General features: G+C 37.4%; 1 protein-coding gene and 1 non-coding gene across 5 annotated transcripts in view; one reads left to right on the plus strand and one right to left on the minus strand.

Moving 5' to 3' along the window:
- Window positions 1-19463, minus strand: part of Atp11c (ATPase phospholipid transporting 11C) — a 190446-nt gene that overhangs the window by 32643 nt on the left and 138340 nt on the right. For all 4 annotated transcript variants that reach the window (XM_052170729.1, XM_052170731.1, XM_052170730.1 and 1 more), the window contains 4 exons: window positions 15226-15489; window positions 12152-12326; window positions 7941-8043; window positions 6168-6313 (listed from right to left, as the gene is read on the minus strand). In XM_052170729.1, coding sequence (XP_052026689.1) covers window positions 6168-6313; window positions 7941-8043; window positions 12152-12326; window positions 15226-15489 — 688 coding nt within the window. The remainder of the gene's footprint in view (window positions 1-6167; window positions 6314-7940; window positions 8044-12151; window positions 12327-15225; window positions 15490-19463) is intronic.
- Window positions 3424-3530, plus strand: LOC127675854 (U6 spliceosomal RNA). The gene has a single exon (XR_007975544.1). It is a non-coding gene; the product is annotated as a U6 spliceosomal RNA (small nuclear RNA).

Consider the following 19463-nt stretch of genomic DNA (forward strand, 5'->3'; position numbering starts at 1 on the left):
AAGGGGGTATAACAACAAATCTTAATGGGGACCTCCTATTAGGGAAAGGTCAAAAGAAATAATCAGTGGTGCCAAGCCCAACAGACCCTAACTCTGGAGGAGATTCCTGGATTTAACCTACTGTAGAAATATAGCTCTCACCCTTCCTAGCTGTAGAACCAAAGCCAGTTATAGCATTTCCCTGAGGTCTATTTCTTTTTAGTATGGAATAGAATTTAGAGTATGGGGAAGGGAGTTGAAGAGAGAGTAGAGACAGAGAAAGGCAGAGAGGGGCCGGGGTTGGGGGGAGAGTAGAGGCAGGTCAGGAACAAGGAGAGAGGAGAGGGAGGGGAATGGGGGAGAAAAGGGACAGAGAGTAAGAGGATAAGAGGCAAGGTCTATTTGCCTCATAGGAGACTTGTCAGGATTAATTAATTAATGAAATGCTTCTGTTTTACATACACTGGGTGCATTATCAACATCTGAATTGTAATTTTCCTTGCTCAATGTTTAGCCCTCAAACTAGTTAATACAGGCTGGCAGGCAAATCTGGAAACTTAGGATGTGTGTGTGTGTGTGTGTGTGTGTGTGTGTGTGTGTGTGTATGTGTTGGCTGTTTTCAAACTCATGCAAACCAGGTTGGCCTCAAACTCATAAACAATTGATCCACTCTATTTTAATTCCTGAGTGCTGAGATTAAAGGTATGCACCATTGTAACTGGCTCATTTAAATTTTTTTTTATTTAACAAATGCACATATAGAAGCCTTGGAATCTGGTGCTGTAGGTAGCAAGAATGATCACTGATGATGACTCATTTGCTGGGTCATAGATGAGAGAATGATTGAAGAAGTGAAATAGGAGATCCTAGACACGATGATGGGCATCAAAGAGGCTTGGGTCTGATAGACTAGGGAATAACCTGAGGAAGGCTAGATAACAGGAATCTCTAATCGAATACAAAGTAAAAAAAGAAAACCTTGAAAAGCAGAACAGAAAAAATACTGAATCTGACCCGAAGGCTCATAGTCTGGGGAACCCCCTCCTCTCTGTTTGAGTGATCACTGAAACAATACTTAAAAGAGAGAGTCTCAAAAATCAGCATAAAAGAAAAGAAAAGAGGAAGAAATGAGACAAAAGTTATGCATGGTAGCTGCAGAGAAAAGATTTTCTGAAAAACACCTTTTCCTTGGCACTGAACTGGAACAGTTGTAGAGTACCATTTTAAAAGATCCCTGTTGAGTTGATGGCTCCAGAGGCTCCAAACAATACTGGTCTGTGCTCTCTGGAAACTCAAAGTGAACTATAGGCCGAACCTGGCCAGCAGAATACCTCTACACTATGGCAGAAAAAAAAAAAAAAAAAAAACAAAAAAAAAACATTACATCAAAATCTCTTTGTGCACAGCTAGGTGAAAACCTAGTCAGAGACAAGGTTTTTCAAAGCAGAATACCCAAGACAAGGCAAACAGCTAAATGAAATAAGCAAACAGAGGATATGAAAACAGAATTCAACAGTTAGAAATATTAAAATAGAAAACAAATAGAAATACTGGAAATAAATTTTCAGTAAGTAAGATGATAAGCTCCTTAAAAAGCTTTACCAATAGAATGGATCAAAGGGAGAACAGAGTGCCAGGACTTAAAGACAAGGGAGAGGAACTGAAACATAAGACATAAGACAATAACAAAGGTAAATTAATATGAAGACAAGAGAGATGGCTCATTGAGTAATGGCATTTGCTGCCAAGCCTGGCAATCCGAGTTTGATAAAGGGGAAAAAACTGATTTCTTCAAGATGCTGTAGCACCTACGAATGAGTGTACACACATACACACACACACACACACACACATACACACACGCGCGCGCGCGCGCACACACACACACACACACTCTAAATGTAATTTTGATAAAGGTAAAAAATAATAATTTACAATCAAAACATTTGAGAACCATGGTATGATATGGTTTGTATATGCTTGGCCCAGGGAGTGGCACTATTAGATTCCTGTTGGAGTTAAGTGTGTCACTGTGGTATGGGCTTTAAGACCCTTATCCTAGCTGCCTGGAAGCCATTATTCTGCTAGCAGCCTTCAGATGAAGATGTACAACTGTCAGCTCCTCCTGCCTCATGCCTGCTTGGATGCTGTCATGTTCCCATCTTGATGATGGCAACTTCCTGAATCTCTGAACCTGTAAGTCAGCCCCAATTAAATGTTGTCCTTGTAAGAGTTGCCTTGGTCATGGTGTCTCTTCATAGCAGTAAAAACCCTAACTAAGACACATGAAAAGACCCAAACTATGAAATACAGATCCAGAAAAACCTTGTGTTAAAGAAACAGAAAAGCAATTTCAACAAAATGACAGCAGAAAATTTCACATGTAGGCCATCCAGAACTATATGGTGAGACCCTGCCCCAGCAGCAGCAGCAGCAGCAGCAGCAGCAGCAGCAGCAGCAGCAACAACAACAACAACAAAAAATCAAAAACAAAAACAAACTAAAAGAACAAACCAAAACAAGAAAATCAAACCAAACAAACAAAAGTTTCTAAAGGATGATGACTGGGACACTGAAATCAAGGATAGAGTTAAAAACAACAAAACAAAACAGAGATCTGAATGAAAATTCAACATACCAAAACCCATGGGCTAAGTGGTCCTGAGAGTGAAGTTTAAATCTGTAAGTATCTGCATTAAAAACATCAGATTGGAAAACTGGAATACCCAAAACATAATCCACACATCAAATGAGGTACAAGAAGAATGGAGGAGTGGCCCCTGGTTCTGGAAAGACTCAGTGTAGCAGTATTCGGCAAAACCAGAATGGGGAAGTGGGAAGGGGTGGGTGGGAAGACAGGGGAAGAGAAGGGGGCTTACGGGACTTTCAGGGAGTGGGGGGCTAGGAAAGGGGAAATCATTTGAAATGTAAATAAATACATCAATAAATTAAAAAAAAACCATCAGATTGGGCTGGGATACATGTTCAGCATGTGTAAAGCCCTGTGTTCATTCACCAACACCACATAAATTCTGTACATTCTGGAGTGTACATAAAAGCAGACACCAGCAATCTTAGTACCTTAAAATTAGAGACCAAAGAATCATAAGTTGAAGGTCATCCTCAGGTACATATTAAGTTCAAGGTAACTCTGAGATACATGAAACATAGCCAAAGAGAGAAAAATCAGAGCTCTCAAAAAACTAAGAATGCACCTTAGGGCCTTGGAAAAGCAAGTACAATCTAAACTCCAAAGACATACACAAAAAGAATTAAAGTTACAAATTATCGAAATGGACAGGTGTGGTAGCAAACACTTAATCCCATTACTTGTGAATCAAAGACAGGTGGATCTCTGTGAGCCTATGGTCAGCTTTATCTGCATACTGAATTCCAGGTTAACCAGGGCTATACAGTGAAAAATTTTATCAAGAAATAAAAACATTGGTCACTTTGGAAACACAGATATTAAAACTGAAAATCTACAGAGAAAATTAGTATGGATCCTGCACAAGGATGACATCCAAATTCATAAAATATTCCATATTTTTGGTAACATTGTTGGTGGGATTGCAAACAGTTAAAGCCACTGAAGTCAGTGGGGAGAATTAGTAACATCCTAAAACTAAATCTACCAGATGACCTGGCTGTACCATTTCTTGGCTTATGTCCTACTTCACAGATACCTGCTCAGCTATTGCTGCTCTATTCACAATAACTAGGAACCTAACTTAAATGCCCTTCAACCGATGAATGGATAACGAAAATGTGGGTATATTTACACTATGGAATACTATTTGACTATAAAAATAAAATCAAATCATTAATTTTGCAGGTAAATGGAGCTAGAAAAACATATTGAGTGAGGTGAGGTAACCCAGACCTATAAAGACAATTGTCACATTTTTTTTTTCTCTCACAGGCGGATCTTAGCTCTAAATCACCAAACTGAGTACAAATCTTGGATTAACTGTAGAAACCACAAACATAATGAGGGACCACTGCTGGCTTAGGGTTTAGGGAGAAAGGGGAATACAAGTACAAGTGATCTGACTGGGGAAATGAGATAAATGCAGGGCTCTATTTTGGAGAGAGGGTAAGATATATACAGGAGAAAGAAGGAGATGACAGAAGTTACAGTAAGAATATTTGGAAAATGTCATAAAGAATCATATTGTTAACTATATACCTAAAACCAAGCCTAAAAAAATAAGTCTGTGTATAATATATATATATATATATATATATATATATATATATATATATATATATATATATATATATATATATGAAATTTTTTTATCTGGGCTGACAATGCTCCAAGAGCCAAAGACCACCTAATAAAAAACACTGATATTAGGCATGAGAAGGCCCCCTTTGAGTTGTTGGTCAGTAATGTTCCAAGAGACTCCAAAAACAGTCTATTGCTATTGTCCTTGGTTGCCCCTCGGAGGTGAAAGGTTTAAATTCCTATTCCTGAAGATACCATGCACTTCAGACAAAGAACCTGGAGGCCCCTGAGCTATAACTGACCTGAATGCTTCTACCCTTAGAAACAGCATTCAGAAAGTACTATGCAAGCTTCCAAAGGAAGCAGACAACCTACAGTGCAATTCAACCTTGATGCCTATGAACCATAGTGAGAAGCAGAATTCCATAACAATATAGTGTTGGAACATACTTTGTTAGTAACTAGCAGCTCTCTAATTGGCTTTAAGACCCATTTAACAAGAGTGAAACCATGCTTGGTACTAGAAATGTAGCTAACTACTAAGGGATAGTGAAGTCATGGGTCTTAGAAGAGAACACACAACCATCAATTTACTAAATCAGCACTATATCTACATTCTAAACATTTGCTTAACATCAAGGAAACTTATTTTAGAAATGGAAGGATGGGAAACATTATAGAAATCTACAACCAATCAAATGCAGAGTTGTGGATGTCCAGTCCCAACAGATACGGCTACAATACAACTTCCCAGGGAACACTGAGAAAGAGGTAGCAGAAAGATTTTAAGAGTCAGAGGATCAAGTCAATCCCTTGAGAGATTGTTTCCTAGTACTATCAGAAGCTATACTTATAGAGTGTCACCAACATGACCACCTAAAGATCAGCTGAACAAGGACAAAAGGCCACAAAGCCTCAAGCCTAAACAAGGAACTATAGGCAACTAAGAAATGCTGAGAGTGGAAGAAATTGTCTACCAACTGATTATCTAATACCAAATGGTCTGCCCTGAAAACACATATGTAACTAACATTATCCAGATTGAGCAGGTTATAGGCATGAATGAAAATGTGTGTGTGTATGTGTGTGTGAAGGTGTGAAGTTTGGAGAAAGGAAAGGGAGAAATGATATAATCATGTTACAATCTCAAAAATAATAGAAGAAAAATCTGAAATGAAAAAATACATACATATACAAAAAACAGAATCAATGAAACAAGCATTTGACTCTTCAAAAGGATAAAAAAGGTTCACAAACACTTAGCTAAACAAAATCTCTCTTTGACCTGGATGCATACACTCTTAATGGAGAAAACATTATTATATATGATTAAACATTATTAAATTTAATTTATACATTAAGAAAGCTTGTGCCCTTCCTAGCCTTGAGCAGGATTTTTCCAGCCTTGAGCATGGACTTTAACAACCTGGATGAGTCATCTGCCTTGGTTGCATGTGCAAGTTCCCACAGGAACTTAGAATAGACTGCCTTGCTTTGCAGTATAATCCAGCTGAAACAAAGGATGGGCCTGTGGGCTCTCCCTATAGAAATATAGTGCTAAATATTAAACTTGAAGCCTTGATCAGAACCTTGTCTTGGCTTCATTCTTCTCTCACCGCCCCCCCCCCGAACCCGTTTCTTTTTCATTTCCAGTCCCCCTTTCAGGTAAACCCAGTTCATCCATGGCCGCTGGATGGCTACGAAAGCTGACTTCAAAATAACTTTCAAGTCTTTTATATCTACAGAATTGCCTTGGTTTTGATTCATAGAAATTAAACTGCGGAGTTGAGCATTGTGGTGCACATCTGTAATCCTAGCACCTGGGGGGCTGGGGCAGAGGAGTATGTGCCAGCCCCAGTTACACAACAAGTTTCATTCAAATCTGTCACATAGCAAAATCCTGTTTCACAAAGAATCCCCTGCAAAACCGTTAAATTATAAATATTTGATCACATACCTTGTAGAAGAAATATTGTACAAGATGTGCTATTCTCACATAGTATAGATGTCCATGAGCCAATAGCAGTTTCTTTAAATGTTTAAACTTTGGAACAGAATAATCACTATTCCTGGCTGCTTGGCGACCTTCTTTTCCTTTAATACCTAAAGAGATAATATATATGGTGCCAATTTTTTTTTTGCAATGACCAAATGTCTGATTTGTTTTTATATTTTTAAGTTGCTTAAATATTACAAATCAAGTGTGTACCTTAGGTTTAGTTTTTTAAAAAATAAAAATGGGCTTTAACAGTGCTATTGACACATAAAATAAAAGTATGTTGAACTGAATAGCTATTTCCTAATATAATAATATAAAACAATTAAGAAGAAATAATAATATAAAACAATTAAGAAGAATCTTTATTTCAAGTACAAAGAAAAAAAAATCTGGCAGGGAAAAAGCCACCTGAATATTATTTAAGGCATTCAGTATGTGCTTAATTATGCACAACACTAATCTGGCTGTGATATTAAGGCAAATCAGAAGTCTGGATTTTGTAGTCAGGGAAACCAATGAGAAGACAGTGCATCCCTGTCTCTGAATGAGGCTGAATTTTAATAGGGATTTTATGAGTCATATCTCATTTCCACATTGGGTAATCAATGAGCAAACTTAGAATTCCATGCTACATCATTCTACTTTTGAATGAGAGAAGGAATTTGGAACTCTAAACGTCACCATAACATTTTCCAAGATAGTAATTCTATATGTATTCCCAATCCATTGCCCAATGTTGTTGGGGTGTGAGGTTGAATGCTTATGGTATGCACTCACTAATAAGTGGATATTAACCTAGAAAACTGGAATACCCAAAACATAATCCACACATCAAATGAGGTACAAGAAGAATGGAGGAGTGGCCCCTTGTTCTGGAAAGACTCAGTGAAGCAGTATTCGGCAAAACCAGAACAGGGAAGTGGTAAGGGGTGGGTGGGAGGACAGGGGAAGAGAAGGGGGCTTACGGGACTTTCGGGGAATGGGGGGCTAGAAAAGGGGAAATCATTTGAAATGTAAATAAATAATATATCGAATAAAAAAATATCAATCGGGAAGGTAAAAATCTGATGAAGATGGTAGAAAAACTGTTAATGTATATCAACATAAGATTTTTCAACACCAGAGTCTAAGGTGTTCATAAATACTACTGTGTGAAAAATGAGCCAATTAGTGACTAGCTTTTAACCTCTAACAGTTAATATTCTCAAAAGAAAGAGAGCTCTAAGACCTTGGCTAGAGTTGTCAACTTTTAAGAATATCATTCATGCTGTCAAAACAAGATCTACACAATTAATTGTGGCTCAAGTATGTTTGAAAAATCCTCTTTGTAGTTGGGTGGTGGTGGCACATGACTTTAATCACAGCTCTTGGGAGGCAGAGGCAGAGGCAGGTATATCTCTGAGTTTGAGGCCAGCCTGGTCTACACAGAGAGTTCCAGGACCACAAGGGCTACACAGAGTAACTGTCTCAAAAAAAATCATAAAAAATAAAACAAAAAGAAAATAGAAAAAGGAAAAACCCACTTTGGCTGGCAAATATAAAAATACCTTTAACTACACTATTAGTAGGATCTTGGAATGCTTATTATTAGATGAAAACTTTTATTAGATTAACAATTATTTCCAAACTCAAATTTCAGATGAGTAACCAGAACAATCTAGAGTAAACATTATCCAATCTACAAAGCAATACTAAGACTTCATAGAGGCAATCACATTAAATATTTCTTACCTATTCCCACATGGGATTCTAAAATCATACTGACATCATTGGCACCATCACCTATTGACAGTGTTATAGGGCTGCCTTTCAAGTTCTTCACCATTCTGACAATCTAAACATTAAATACAAAAGAGACAGAAAAGTCAAAAGCAGAATGTGTAACAACTCACTAGGGCTTACTGTCATTAACAGAAATATATATGAGTTCTCAGGTATAAAGTAACAAGTCATTTAAAATGCAACACTAGCACCCCATTTGCTTCTAGGTCTGTATATGCATAAATGCTCAAAACATTTCCTGCCACACTTAAAAAAAAAGCTGACATCTTTCCTTCTTTTGCCATCTTTTGATATGATCTTTTGAGATTATATTGTGAATGTATTAAGAGTGGAGGCCATAAATTGAGATAACATGTACAAACAAGAATGGAAAAATCAGAACAGAGTCTTAGTTACCTCATATACCTTTTTCTTTAGATATCTCTCTTAGAATACCCCATTGAGATAGGGACTCCACAGGAAGACCAACAGAGACAACTAACCTGGACCCTTGAGGAGTCTCAGAGACTGAACTACCACTCAAAGAGCATGCATGGGCTGGAGCTAGGACCCTTGAACATATGTAGCAAATGTGCAGCTCGGTCTTAATGTGGGTCCCCCAACAACTGGAGTGGGGTTTTCTCCTGATTATTTTGCTTGTTTGTGTATCCTGTTCTCCTAACTGGGCTGTCTTTTCTGGCCTCAGTGGAAAGGATGAGCCTGGTCTTACAATTATTTGTTGTGCCTGGGCAGGCCTTCCCCTTCTCAAAGGAGAAGGGAAGGGAGGATGGGAGAGGAACTGTGTGTGCAGGGAAATGGTAGGGGTGGCTGTGATTGCTATATAAAGTGAATAAATAAATATATTAATGAAGAAAGAATATCTCTATAGTAATTATAAAACTTATGCTAATTTTTGTACCTATATGGCTTCCAAATAAATTTTATTAATTTTTCTCACTACCCAATATGGTTTGTTCTCTTTCAGATAGCTACATTTCAAAGGGGGTATCTTAAAGGAGGTGAAAGTTACAGAAAAATATTCAAGATGGGTGTACAAATTCAGTTACTTTCCAAATATTATCTTATCTAGATGTGAAAATGATTACAGTGTTGTCTTCAGGGCAAATACTGAACAAAAAAATGTTCACCTCTGGCGTTGTTAAACAAGTTCTGTTTTAGGGTTCTCCAAAACTCCTTGGGAAAGTTACTTGTGGAAATGTTTTGGTCAAAGCTGTCTTCCCACTCTGTTTCAGATAGTCATTGTTTGCTAGGTATTCTTAACACTCCTTGGGATTTAGAAGACTTAACAAGTCTTAAATGTCTCAGCTGCTAAATAATGCTTTCTAAAACGTCTGTCCCCTTGATTTCTCTAACTGGTTAGCATAAATAAAATTCATTTTCAATATAAATGAAGTGATTATGAATAATCTATGCAAGGAAGGCACATCATAGTAGCTTCTTTAAAGAAGATTAAGATTTTACTTGTGTTAAAAGCATTAAAACAAAGCTACATGTCCAATGTTATTCAACATAAAAATGAAGTGAAATGTTAGCTTTTGCCTGATTTCTCTTCTTAATTTGGTTCCTATAAAGAGTCTTATAAATGATAAGGCTAAAGAATCCAAAGTCCATTCAGTTTTAATGAGCTATAATAATGGCTAACTAATTTGCACTTGGTATACTATGTGCAACAATAATCTCTATACCTCAAGGATTAAACACTGCAGTCTGGAAGGCAATAAAATCATCAAGGGTGACACTGTTTGCAAGAAAATATAGATTAGGTTGAAAGATTAATTTGTCCATGGGGGAAAAAAACAAAAGGATTTGTGGTCACTGACAATAAAGTCACAAAGGATTTGGTAAGGTAAACATGGAGTTTCCCCCCTAATCTCTTCAAGTTACCCATACTAATAGTTTTTCTCTAAACTGTAGGTAGCTTTTAAGAAAAAGAAGTGACTTAACTAATAGCTTTATTCATCAAGTATAAATGTATTCAGCATACCATTAAAAATAATATACTAATATAACAAAATGAAGGGCTGTCTTGAAAAACCAAAAATAAAATAAAATAAAATAAAAATGAAGAGGTAAGGTCATTAAAAAGCATGTAAATGAAAGAGATTAGTTACAAATACAAGTATATTAGATAACCAGATAAACAATAAAGATAACAAAATATGCTATATATACAGGAATACATGACATTATTCAATTATCCATATAAAAGCTGGTGAGATGGTTCAGTGGATGGGGACACCTGAATCTGAACCCTGAAACCCATATGGAGGAAGGAACAGACTTCTTCAAGTGTTTCTTTATCTCCATATGTGCAACCAAGTACATGTACCACCTGATAAATAAACCAATGTAAAACATTTCCATAAGCTTAAGAAAGCTTATGCTATCAAGAGGAAAATACTTGCCAATTAAGCATTATTTTACATTAGCATAATTTAAATCATGAAATTCTAGTAAAATTTGTGTGTGCAGGGAAATAACAGGGTATTCCCAGAGAAAAAGGAATGACATCCAAAAGACACACACAGGGATGTGAAGATACAAACACAGATAAAGTAGGTCTGGTGTGATCATATCAACAATTTTTCACATATAGATAAGATAACCGATTCCAGTCAACATGGAAAGATACTGTACAAGCAACAGTGTACAGAAGGAGCTGGTAGGAAACAAAATGAAGAGTAAACAAAAAGATGCTAGGAAGCTACTTACAGACGAAGCTTAATGAGCTCTGAAGAAAGAAACAGGCAGAAAAGAGTAGTAAAATGTACTAGAAAAGCATAAGAAGTCAATAAAGTTTTTGGGTTTAAAAGTTAAAACTCTAGTAATCTTGGTAATAGAAACAATAGAAAAATCCAAGAAAAATGATGGTTAAGCTGCAGAGAAGGCAGAGTTGGAACAATAAAAAGAATCCCAAGAAGATGGGCTTGTAAGAAACTAATGAAGTAGAATTCCCCAAAGTAGCCAGAAGGTAATGACTTAAACTATATGGATACAAGAGATGATAAGGTAATAGTCCAGAAAACTAACTGCAGTGACAAAGATAAAATACATAGAGGGCAGAATCACAAGGCGCCATATGTTCTGGGAAGGAAAAAAAATATGGGCAACACCAAAAGGTTTCATGAAAATGAGAGAGCTATGACAAAAAAAATAGGTAAAATAAATAAACTATAATGTGAGGTTTAGGGAACAAAAGAAAAACGGATCTAGTAACAGGAATAAAATAAGATCAGGGAAGAAAATGTTTAAGAAAACTGTAAGATCTGTCTTATGAAAATATAATTTAATGAGATAGTAGGGAATCAAAATGGCAATGTCTAGCAGACACCTAGAAATAGGAGACTTAATCTTAAGAAAAAGCAGGTCTAGAGCTCTATCAGTAAAAGTTAATTGGGGGGGGGGGGAAGGAGAGAGAGAGGGAGGGAGGTAGAGAGAGAGAGGGGGGAAGCAAATAGGGAAAACATGTACTAAGCAGATAGAAAATCTAGGATAATAGGCCAGAAGAAGGCTTCAGGTTCTATTCTCAGTACCCACACCGCAGCTAACAAATGTCTCTAACCCCAGTTCCAGGGGTTCTGATGCCTTCTTTCAGCCTCTGTAGACACTAGGAACCCAAGCGGAGCAGGTATGTATATATATATATATATATATATATATATATATATATATATATATATATATATATATATATGCAGGTAAAATACTCCCACACATCAAAAGAAAATAAAACATTAAAAATGCAGGATGAAACCAAATGAAAAGATACAAAGCACAAAAATCAAGGATGATTCTGAGGAGAATGTAAGTGATGGCACCAACTGTAGCAGAGAAACAAGGAAAAGAATAGTGCTCAATGAACTGGGCCAAGTTTCTCTGTAGCCAAGCCAGTAAGATAGGAAGACAAGAGATAACAGGATACATAGAGCTACGAATGCCATGAGGAGGAAGGAACAGTAGACATAGGCAATAGAAACTAAGAAAGTACTTATTAGAGAAGTCTAAAAAGTAAAGAACTGGTCAGCAAGCTTGAGGGTACAAGGTACAGTACAGATTTAAAAGAATTTGAAAGAGACTACAGAGTTTGATCACAAAAAGCCAGGGAGAGAAATGAGATGTGCAGAGGACCCAGAATGAAAAATTAAATAACATCCAGTTACCTGGGCTTTTTGTAATGGTGCCATCCGACAGCAGAGCACTGCAGTGCATTTCATACAGATTTGTAGAAAAATACTTTTATAGTTGTTTGAACTACAATCTTGACTAGAATTTAGTATGAGTGACAATGTGGAACCATCAATGATTAATCCATATTCCTGATGTTCTGTCCATGCTCTGAAAAAGATTTTTAAAAATGTGTTTATAGCTCTTATATAGTTAGAATTAAGACCTTGATTTTTATTTTGTTTTGAGACTGATCTCACATAGCTCCAGCTGGCCTTCACTTTTCTCTACAGCTGAGTATGTACTTTAACTCCCTGATCCTCCTGTCTCACTTCTCAAGTTCTGGGAGTATGGTCATGCACGACCATACCCTGTGTGATTTTGAGTTTTCAATCACAGAGGGGGAGTATTCCAGATAAGACAAGTCACCAGTTCTAGTATCACTCATCAATCACTGCAAAGAATAAACTCTCTCTAATGAAAGAACAATAGTGACTTTTGGTTAGAAAAAGATATTTAGGGAGAAAATGAAGTTATCAGACTGCCCAAGTAGGAGTGAATGTTAGCACTGTGATAGACATCAAAAAAGGGAGTTGGTGTTTTTACATTTTTTTTTAAATTTTATTTTATTTTATTTTTATTCGATATATTTTTTATTTACATTTCAAATGATTTCCCCCCTTCTGGCCCCCCACTCCCCGAAAATCCCATAAGCCCCCTTCTCTTCCCCTGTCCTCCCACCCACCCCTTCCCACTTCCCTGTTCTGGTTTTGCCGAATACTGCTTCACTGAGTCTTTCCAGAACAAGGGGCCACTCTTCCTTTCTTCTTGTACCTCATTTGATGTATGGATTATGTTTTGGGTATTCCAGTTTTCCAGGATAATATCCCCTTATTAGTGAGTGCATACCATGATTGATCTTTTGAGTCTGGGTTACCTCACTTAGTATGATGTTCTCCAGCTCCATCCATTTGTCTACGAATTTCATGAATTCACTGTTTCTAATGGCTGAATAGTACTGCATTGTGTTTTTACATTTTTATTGTGTGTGTGCTTATATGCACAAGCAGGGTGGAGGTCAGAGGGCTATTCTGGAATTGGTTCTGGAGATCAAACTCAGATCAAAAGGCTTGTGTAGCCACTGCTTTTACATGATGAGCTAGTGCACTGGCCTAAGAACAAGAGTTTTAGGGAGGATATAAGTGATAATGCGAACTTGAGTAGAGAAATAAGAAAGAAAACAAAACGAACAAAATAGATTGCATCAATTTTGCCTATTAAAAAGCCTGTAGAGTAACAAGAACACAAACAACAGGCAACAAGGGGCAAATAGCGCATGAGTCGCAAAGACTGCCCACAAAGTTGATTCTAAGTTTTGAAATTTATAAAAGCGAAGGTGCTTATGCAGTCTGACTGTAAAACTTTAAAATTCCTCTTTTGAACTACAGGTTAATTAGTTAGAGTATTATGAAATGACGCAAAATTGAATATAAAATTAACTCATCAGCTAACTCAAAACTTGTGGAGAAACAGAGAAAAGGTAAAATGACTTAAGAGCAAACAAATACAGTATCTTTGCCTGAATGACAAAGGCAATCCATAGAACGTGGATTTTCAAATAGGCCAAAACATCAAGAAGATATATTGCTCATTAAAAAAAAATAAATACATGTATCATTTAAATAAGTACAATTTTATATCACCTAGGGGTTCTTAACCCTAGCCTACCTATATTAAAAAACTGTCCATGACTAGTTCTATTTGTAGATTAAGTCAATCTGAAAACACTGGGCAATGTAAACAATGAGAAGAATGAGGAATATCTTATCTCTGGGCACTAAGGTATTGTGAATCAGAAACCTTTCTTGAGATTCTTAGGCTCCATAAATCTTTTTTCCTTTGCTAGTTGAAGACAGAATCAAAGCTTATTTGGTTCCTATTGGAGTACTGAGGCAAACAAATTCACATGGAAAATAGACTAGAACCTCAAAAGTTGTGGAAACAGTTCCAGAGTCTCAGGGTATTATGTATCCAGATTCTATATGTTTATAAATTTAGCTACTGTAAAAGTTTTTTTTTAAAGAAAAATGAAAACAATTACTATTATAACCCAGAAATTTTACTACTGAGAATATGAAAGAGCAAAATGCATCTCAAAGAGATATATGTGCTCCTAGTGTTCATTTCAACACTATTCACAAGACCCAGATGGAGACCACCCAAGTATCTATCAATTAATAAAAGAGATGGTACATATATAACTTAGAATACTATGAGCTACAAAAATGAAATTCTGTCATATGAAACTACATAGATGAAATGAATGAAGCTTATTATGTGTAATAAGGAACTAAAAAAAATTCCAGGCATAAAAAGACAAACAGCATATGATTTCATTCATATGAAACTCAAAGCATTGATCTCATGGAAGTTGAGAGTATTAGGATGGTTAAAAAGGCTGAGATGGATCTAAGGGTGAAGAAAAGTTGATCAAGAAGTATTAAGTGATATTTAGACAGGATAAAGAAATTTTGGTATATTACTTGCACAGTGGGGTGACTATAGGTAATATTAATTTCCTTAAATTTGAAAATGTTAGATTCTAGAACTTTTTATTGTAAAGAAAATGCTTTTGGAAAAATTGTGCTTACATTATACAGGGTATGCGTACAATAAAATATCACATTAACCTAATAATATGTATAATTTTATGCTTTTGTGTACATGTAAATTATAAATTCATTTAAAAAAGAAACTGAGAGCTGGGGCTAACTCAGTGGTAGAGTGCTTGTTGAAGATGTGTGAGACCTAGGGTTGATTTACAGCACTGCCAAATAAATTTTGAGCTTTCACACTAAATCTTGAGAAATCTATTTGTCTTTTACATTAAGAGATAAAGAGTGACAAATAATCTCAAATGGAGAATTAGTCCTCAGGGAAAGTTTTAACTTATAAGAAAAAAAATCAACAAGGAATGATAAATCACAGCAAATAAAGCTTACTACAAAAAAGAATCTGTTATTTACACTTGGATCTATGTATAAACTAAAAAATAGATGTACTTTCTTACTTTTTAAGGCTTCTAGTGCTTTTGGGAAATTCATGCAGCAACTTCTTACGATATTCTATTAACAGTTCATGTAATCGATCTTCTTTCCTTTCACTTTCTTCAATGGTCTTTGTGGTCAGCTCCAAGAGCTCAGTATTGGTTTGGAAAAGGCGGCAGGCATAGCACGTAGATTTGGCTGTTTCCATCTTGTCCCCAGTAAGCACCCAGACTTTTAAGCCAGCTGCATGGAGAGCTTCAATGGTCTCTGCAGCCTGATCTTGCAGCCTAAAAACACAAAGAAACCTTGTTAATCTCTAAGCTACAAACCAAGGAGTACACATGGCTCCAGCTGCATATGTAGCAGAGTATGGCCTTGTAGCGCATCAATGGGAGGAGAGGTCCTTGGTCCTATGAAGGCGTGATAGATGCCCCAGTGTAGGGGAATGTAGGGCAGGGAGGTAGGAGTGAGTGGGTTGGTGGAGGAACACCCTCATAGAAGCAGGGGGAAGAAGGATGGGATAGGGGCTATCCAGAAGGGGGGAAACTGGGAAAGGGGGATAACATTTGAAATGTAAATAAAGAATATATCTAATAAAAAAGATTATAATCTAAATTATATAAATAAATAAAAAAAGAAAGTTTGATTTCAATGGGTTATATTTAGGGATGTGTGTGTGTTTGTGTGCATGTGTGTGTCTATACAACAACGAAATTATATAATCTAAATATAATAAAAATATATAGAGAGATATGAATATATATAACACATATAAAACAATTAAAGAAGACAGAAGCCATAAGTTTGAAGGATAGCAAGGAAGAATAAATGGGAGATTTGGATACATGGAAGAAAATAGGTTTATATATATATGCATGTATCTATAAGCTAGTCCAGGAGGACCTCCATTCTCCTGTCACCTCTCCAAGCAATTTATCAGATCTGCTGAACCTGAACGCTACAGGTAAGCTTCCCTTCCCCAACCCATCTCTCATGCTTGGAGTCCTCTGGAGCAAGCCAAGCTACCCTGAGCAGCCTGCTATCCTAGGGGACATCTATTCTCCCCCAACCTTCATCAGACCTGCTGATCCTACAGAATACAGGTAACACCTTTCCCCCACCAATTTTCCCTATTGCTGAGTTCTCTGGAACAAGCTAAGCTGCCCTGAGCAGTCTGCTAACCCAGGAGGACCTCCATTATCCACCCACCTTCATCTGAGCTGCAGCTCCTGAACCATACAGACCTGCAGATCCTGGACTATACAGATCTGCAGATCTGGAACCATACAACCCAAAGAAGCCCATCAGCGGCCTGCCACACCAGGACCATCAAGATTCACCCCGCTCCCAATACCTCCTACAATATGAATATCCAGGTACCAAAACAAGTTGCTGTACAAAGAAATTGAGGAAGATATCAGAAGATGGAAAGATCTCCAATGCTTATAGACTGGTAGGATTATCAGAGTGAAAATAGCCATCTTAACAAAAGCAATCTGTAAATTCAATGCAATCCCTATCAAAATTCCAATGCAATTCTTTACAGTACTGAGGAGAGCAATTTTCAACTTCATATGGAAAAATAAAAAAGCTAGGCTAGCCAAAATAATCCTAAACAATGAAAAAACTTGAACTTTGGGAAGAATCTCTATCCCTGACCTCAAGTTGTACTATAGAGCAATAGTATTAAAACTGCATGGTACTGATACAGAAACACAGGTTAACTGATATAATCAAATCGAAGACCCATAAATAAAACCACAAACCTAAAAACACTTGATTTTTTATAAAGCCAAAATCAAAGAATGAAACAAAGAAAGCATCTTCAACAAATGGTGCTGGTCTAACTGCATGTCTACATGTAGAAGAATGTAAATAGATTCATATCTATGACCCTGAACAAAACTCAAGTCCAAGTGGATCAAGAACCTCAACATAAACCAGATACACTAAATCTCATAGAAGAGAAAGTGGGAAATACCCTTGAACACATTGGTACATGAGACAAGTTCCTGAACAGAACACCAATGACTCAGGCTGTAATATCAACAATTGATAAATGGTACCTCAGGAAATTGCAATGCTTCTATAAGGCAAAGGATACTGTCAATAGGACAAAACAGCGGCTTACAGACTGAGAAAGGATCTTCGCCAACCCTACATCTGAGAGAGAGCTTATAAAGAACTTAAGAAGTTAGACACCAACAACACAAATAACCCAATTAAAAAGTGTGGTACACAACTAAACAGAGAACTCTCAACAGAGGAATCTCAAATGGCTGAGAAGCACTTAAAGACCTTGAGATTTCACCTTACACCCCTTAGAATAGCTAAGATCAAACACTCAAGTGATAGCACATGCTGGTGAGGATGTGGAGCAAACACTTTATCATTGCGTTGCTAGTGGGAGTGCAAACTTGTACACATTGCTGGTGGGAGCGAAAACTTGTACAACAATTGTGGAAATCAATTTGTTGGCTTCTCAGAAAATGGATTAGTTTTACCTCAAGACACAACTATACCACTCCTGGGCATATACCCAAATGATGCTCTAACATCCCACAGAGACACTCACTCAATTATGTTTACAGCCACTTTATTTGTAATAGCCAGAAACTGGAAACAACCTAGCTGCTCCTCAACTGGAGAGTGAATCAAGAAAATGTGGTACATCTACACCCAAGAAATCAGTGAGGATGACTTTGCTGTGACTCACAGCATTGGGGATAGGGAACAGGAAGAGGCCATCTCTTGTAGCTATTGAACCCATTGGTTCAATAGAGACATCAACCCATCCACAAGACTTTCAACCCCAAATTTATCCTGTCTATAAGAAATGCAGGTATGTGGGAGGGAACAGAGACTGAGGGAACTACCAACCAATAACCAGTCCAACTTGAGAGCCATACCATGGGCAAGCACCAATCCCTAACACTATTAATCATAATCTGATATGCTTGCAGATAAGCCTAGCTAGCAAGGCTGTCCTCTGAGAGGTTTCACTCAGCAGCTGTCTCAGACAGATGCAGACACCCACAGCCAGTGGCTGGAGCTTGGGGAATCTTTAGGGGAGGAAGGATTGCAGCACCCAAAGGGATAGGAACTCCTCAGGAAGACCAACAGAGTCAACTAACCTAGATCCTTTGGGCTCTGAGTCTGAACCACCAACCAAAGAATATCATATACAGGCTGGACAACCCTCCCCACAAATAAATAGCAGATGTGCAGCTTGTTCTTCATGTGTGTCCCAAACAACTAGAGTGGGGGCTGTCCCTAAAGCTGTTGCCTGTCTATGGAGTATGTTCTTCTAGCTGGAATGCCTTGACTACCTCCGTGGGAGAGGATGTGCCTAGCCTCAGAAACTTGATGTGCTAGGGTGAGGAGATACCCAAAGGGGCCCTCTACCAGGGCAGAAGAAAGGAGGAGGAGGGATGGGGGAAGGATTGTGGGAGGGGTACCTGTGAGGGGGACAGTTAGAGGGATATAAAGTGAATAAAATAAATTACACACACACACACACACACACAGGAATGCAACAATAAAACTTCTTAACTTTTTGTAATACATTGTTAATAAAATTTTCGGGTGCCGGGTGGTGGTGGAACACGCCTTTAATCCCAGCACTTGGGAGGCAGAGGCAGGCGGATTTCTGAGTTCGAGGCCAGCCTGGTCTACAAAGTGAGTTCCAGGACAGCCAGGGCTACACAGAGAAACCCTGTCTCGAAAAACAAACAAACAAACAAACCAAAAAACCCCAAAAACAAAAAATTTTCGGGAGGTAACTGAATTGGTTAGGTATTAAAGCATGTTTTACTCTTCCAGGACCCTCATCTGATTCCCAGCACACACATCAAGTGGTTCCTAAGAGCCTGTGGCTCCAGCTACAACAGATCAGAGGTCTTTGTACTGCACGGGCACTCCCACATGCGTGGACTGTCACTCTTTCCCACCCTTCACTCCCATAAAAAATGAGTGACCATGGAAAGGTTTTAGTATAGATTAGAATGAAGGGGAAAGAGGAGGCAACTGGGTGAGAGGGCAGACAAAAACAAAGGATGTATGAAAAATGTCATATGGAAATTTCTATTTGGTATGCTAATAAAATATAATTTAAGAAAAGATATAGAAGTTCATTGAGATATGCGGACATTGGATCTTGGCAAGTACTTGTTTGAGTACTTCAATATAGCTGCATGGTGTTTTGTATTTGCAAGTTAAGTTTTTTAAAGTGATTTTTTTATAAATGAGTTTGAATGGGTAT

The sequence above is a fragment of the Apodemus sylvaticus genome, chromosome X (genome assembly GCF_947179515.1).
Source record: "Apodemus sylvaticus chromosome X, mApoSyl1.1, whole genome shotgun sequence".
Lineage (NCBI taxonomy): Eukaryota > Metazoa > Chordata > Mammalia > Rodentia > Muridae > Apodemus > Apodemus sylvaticus.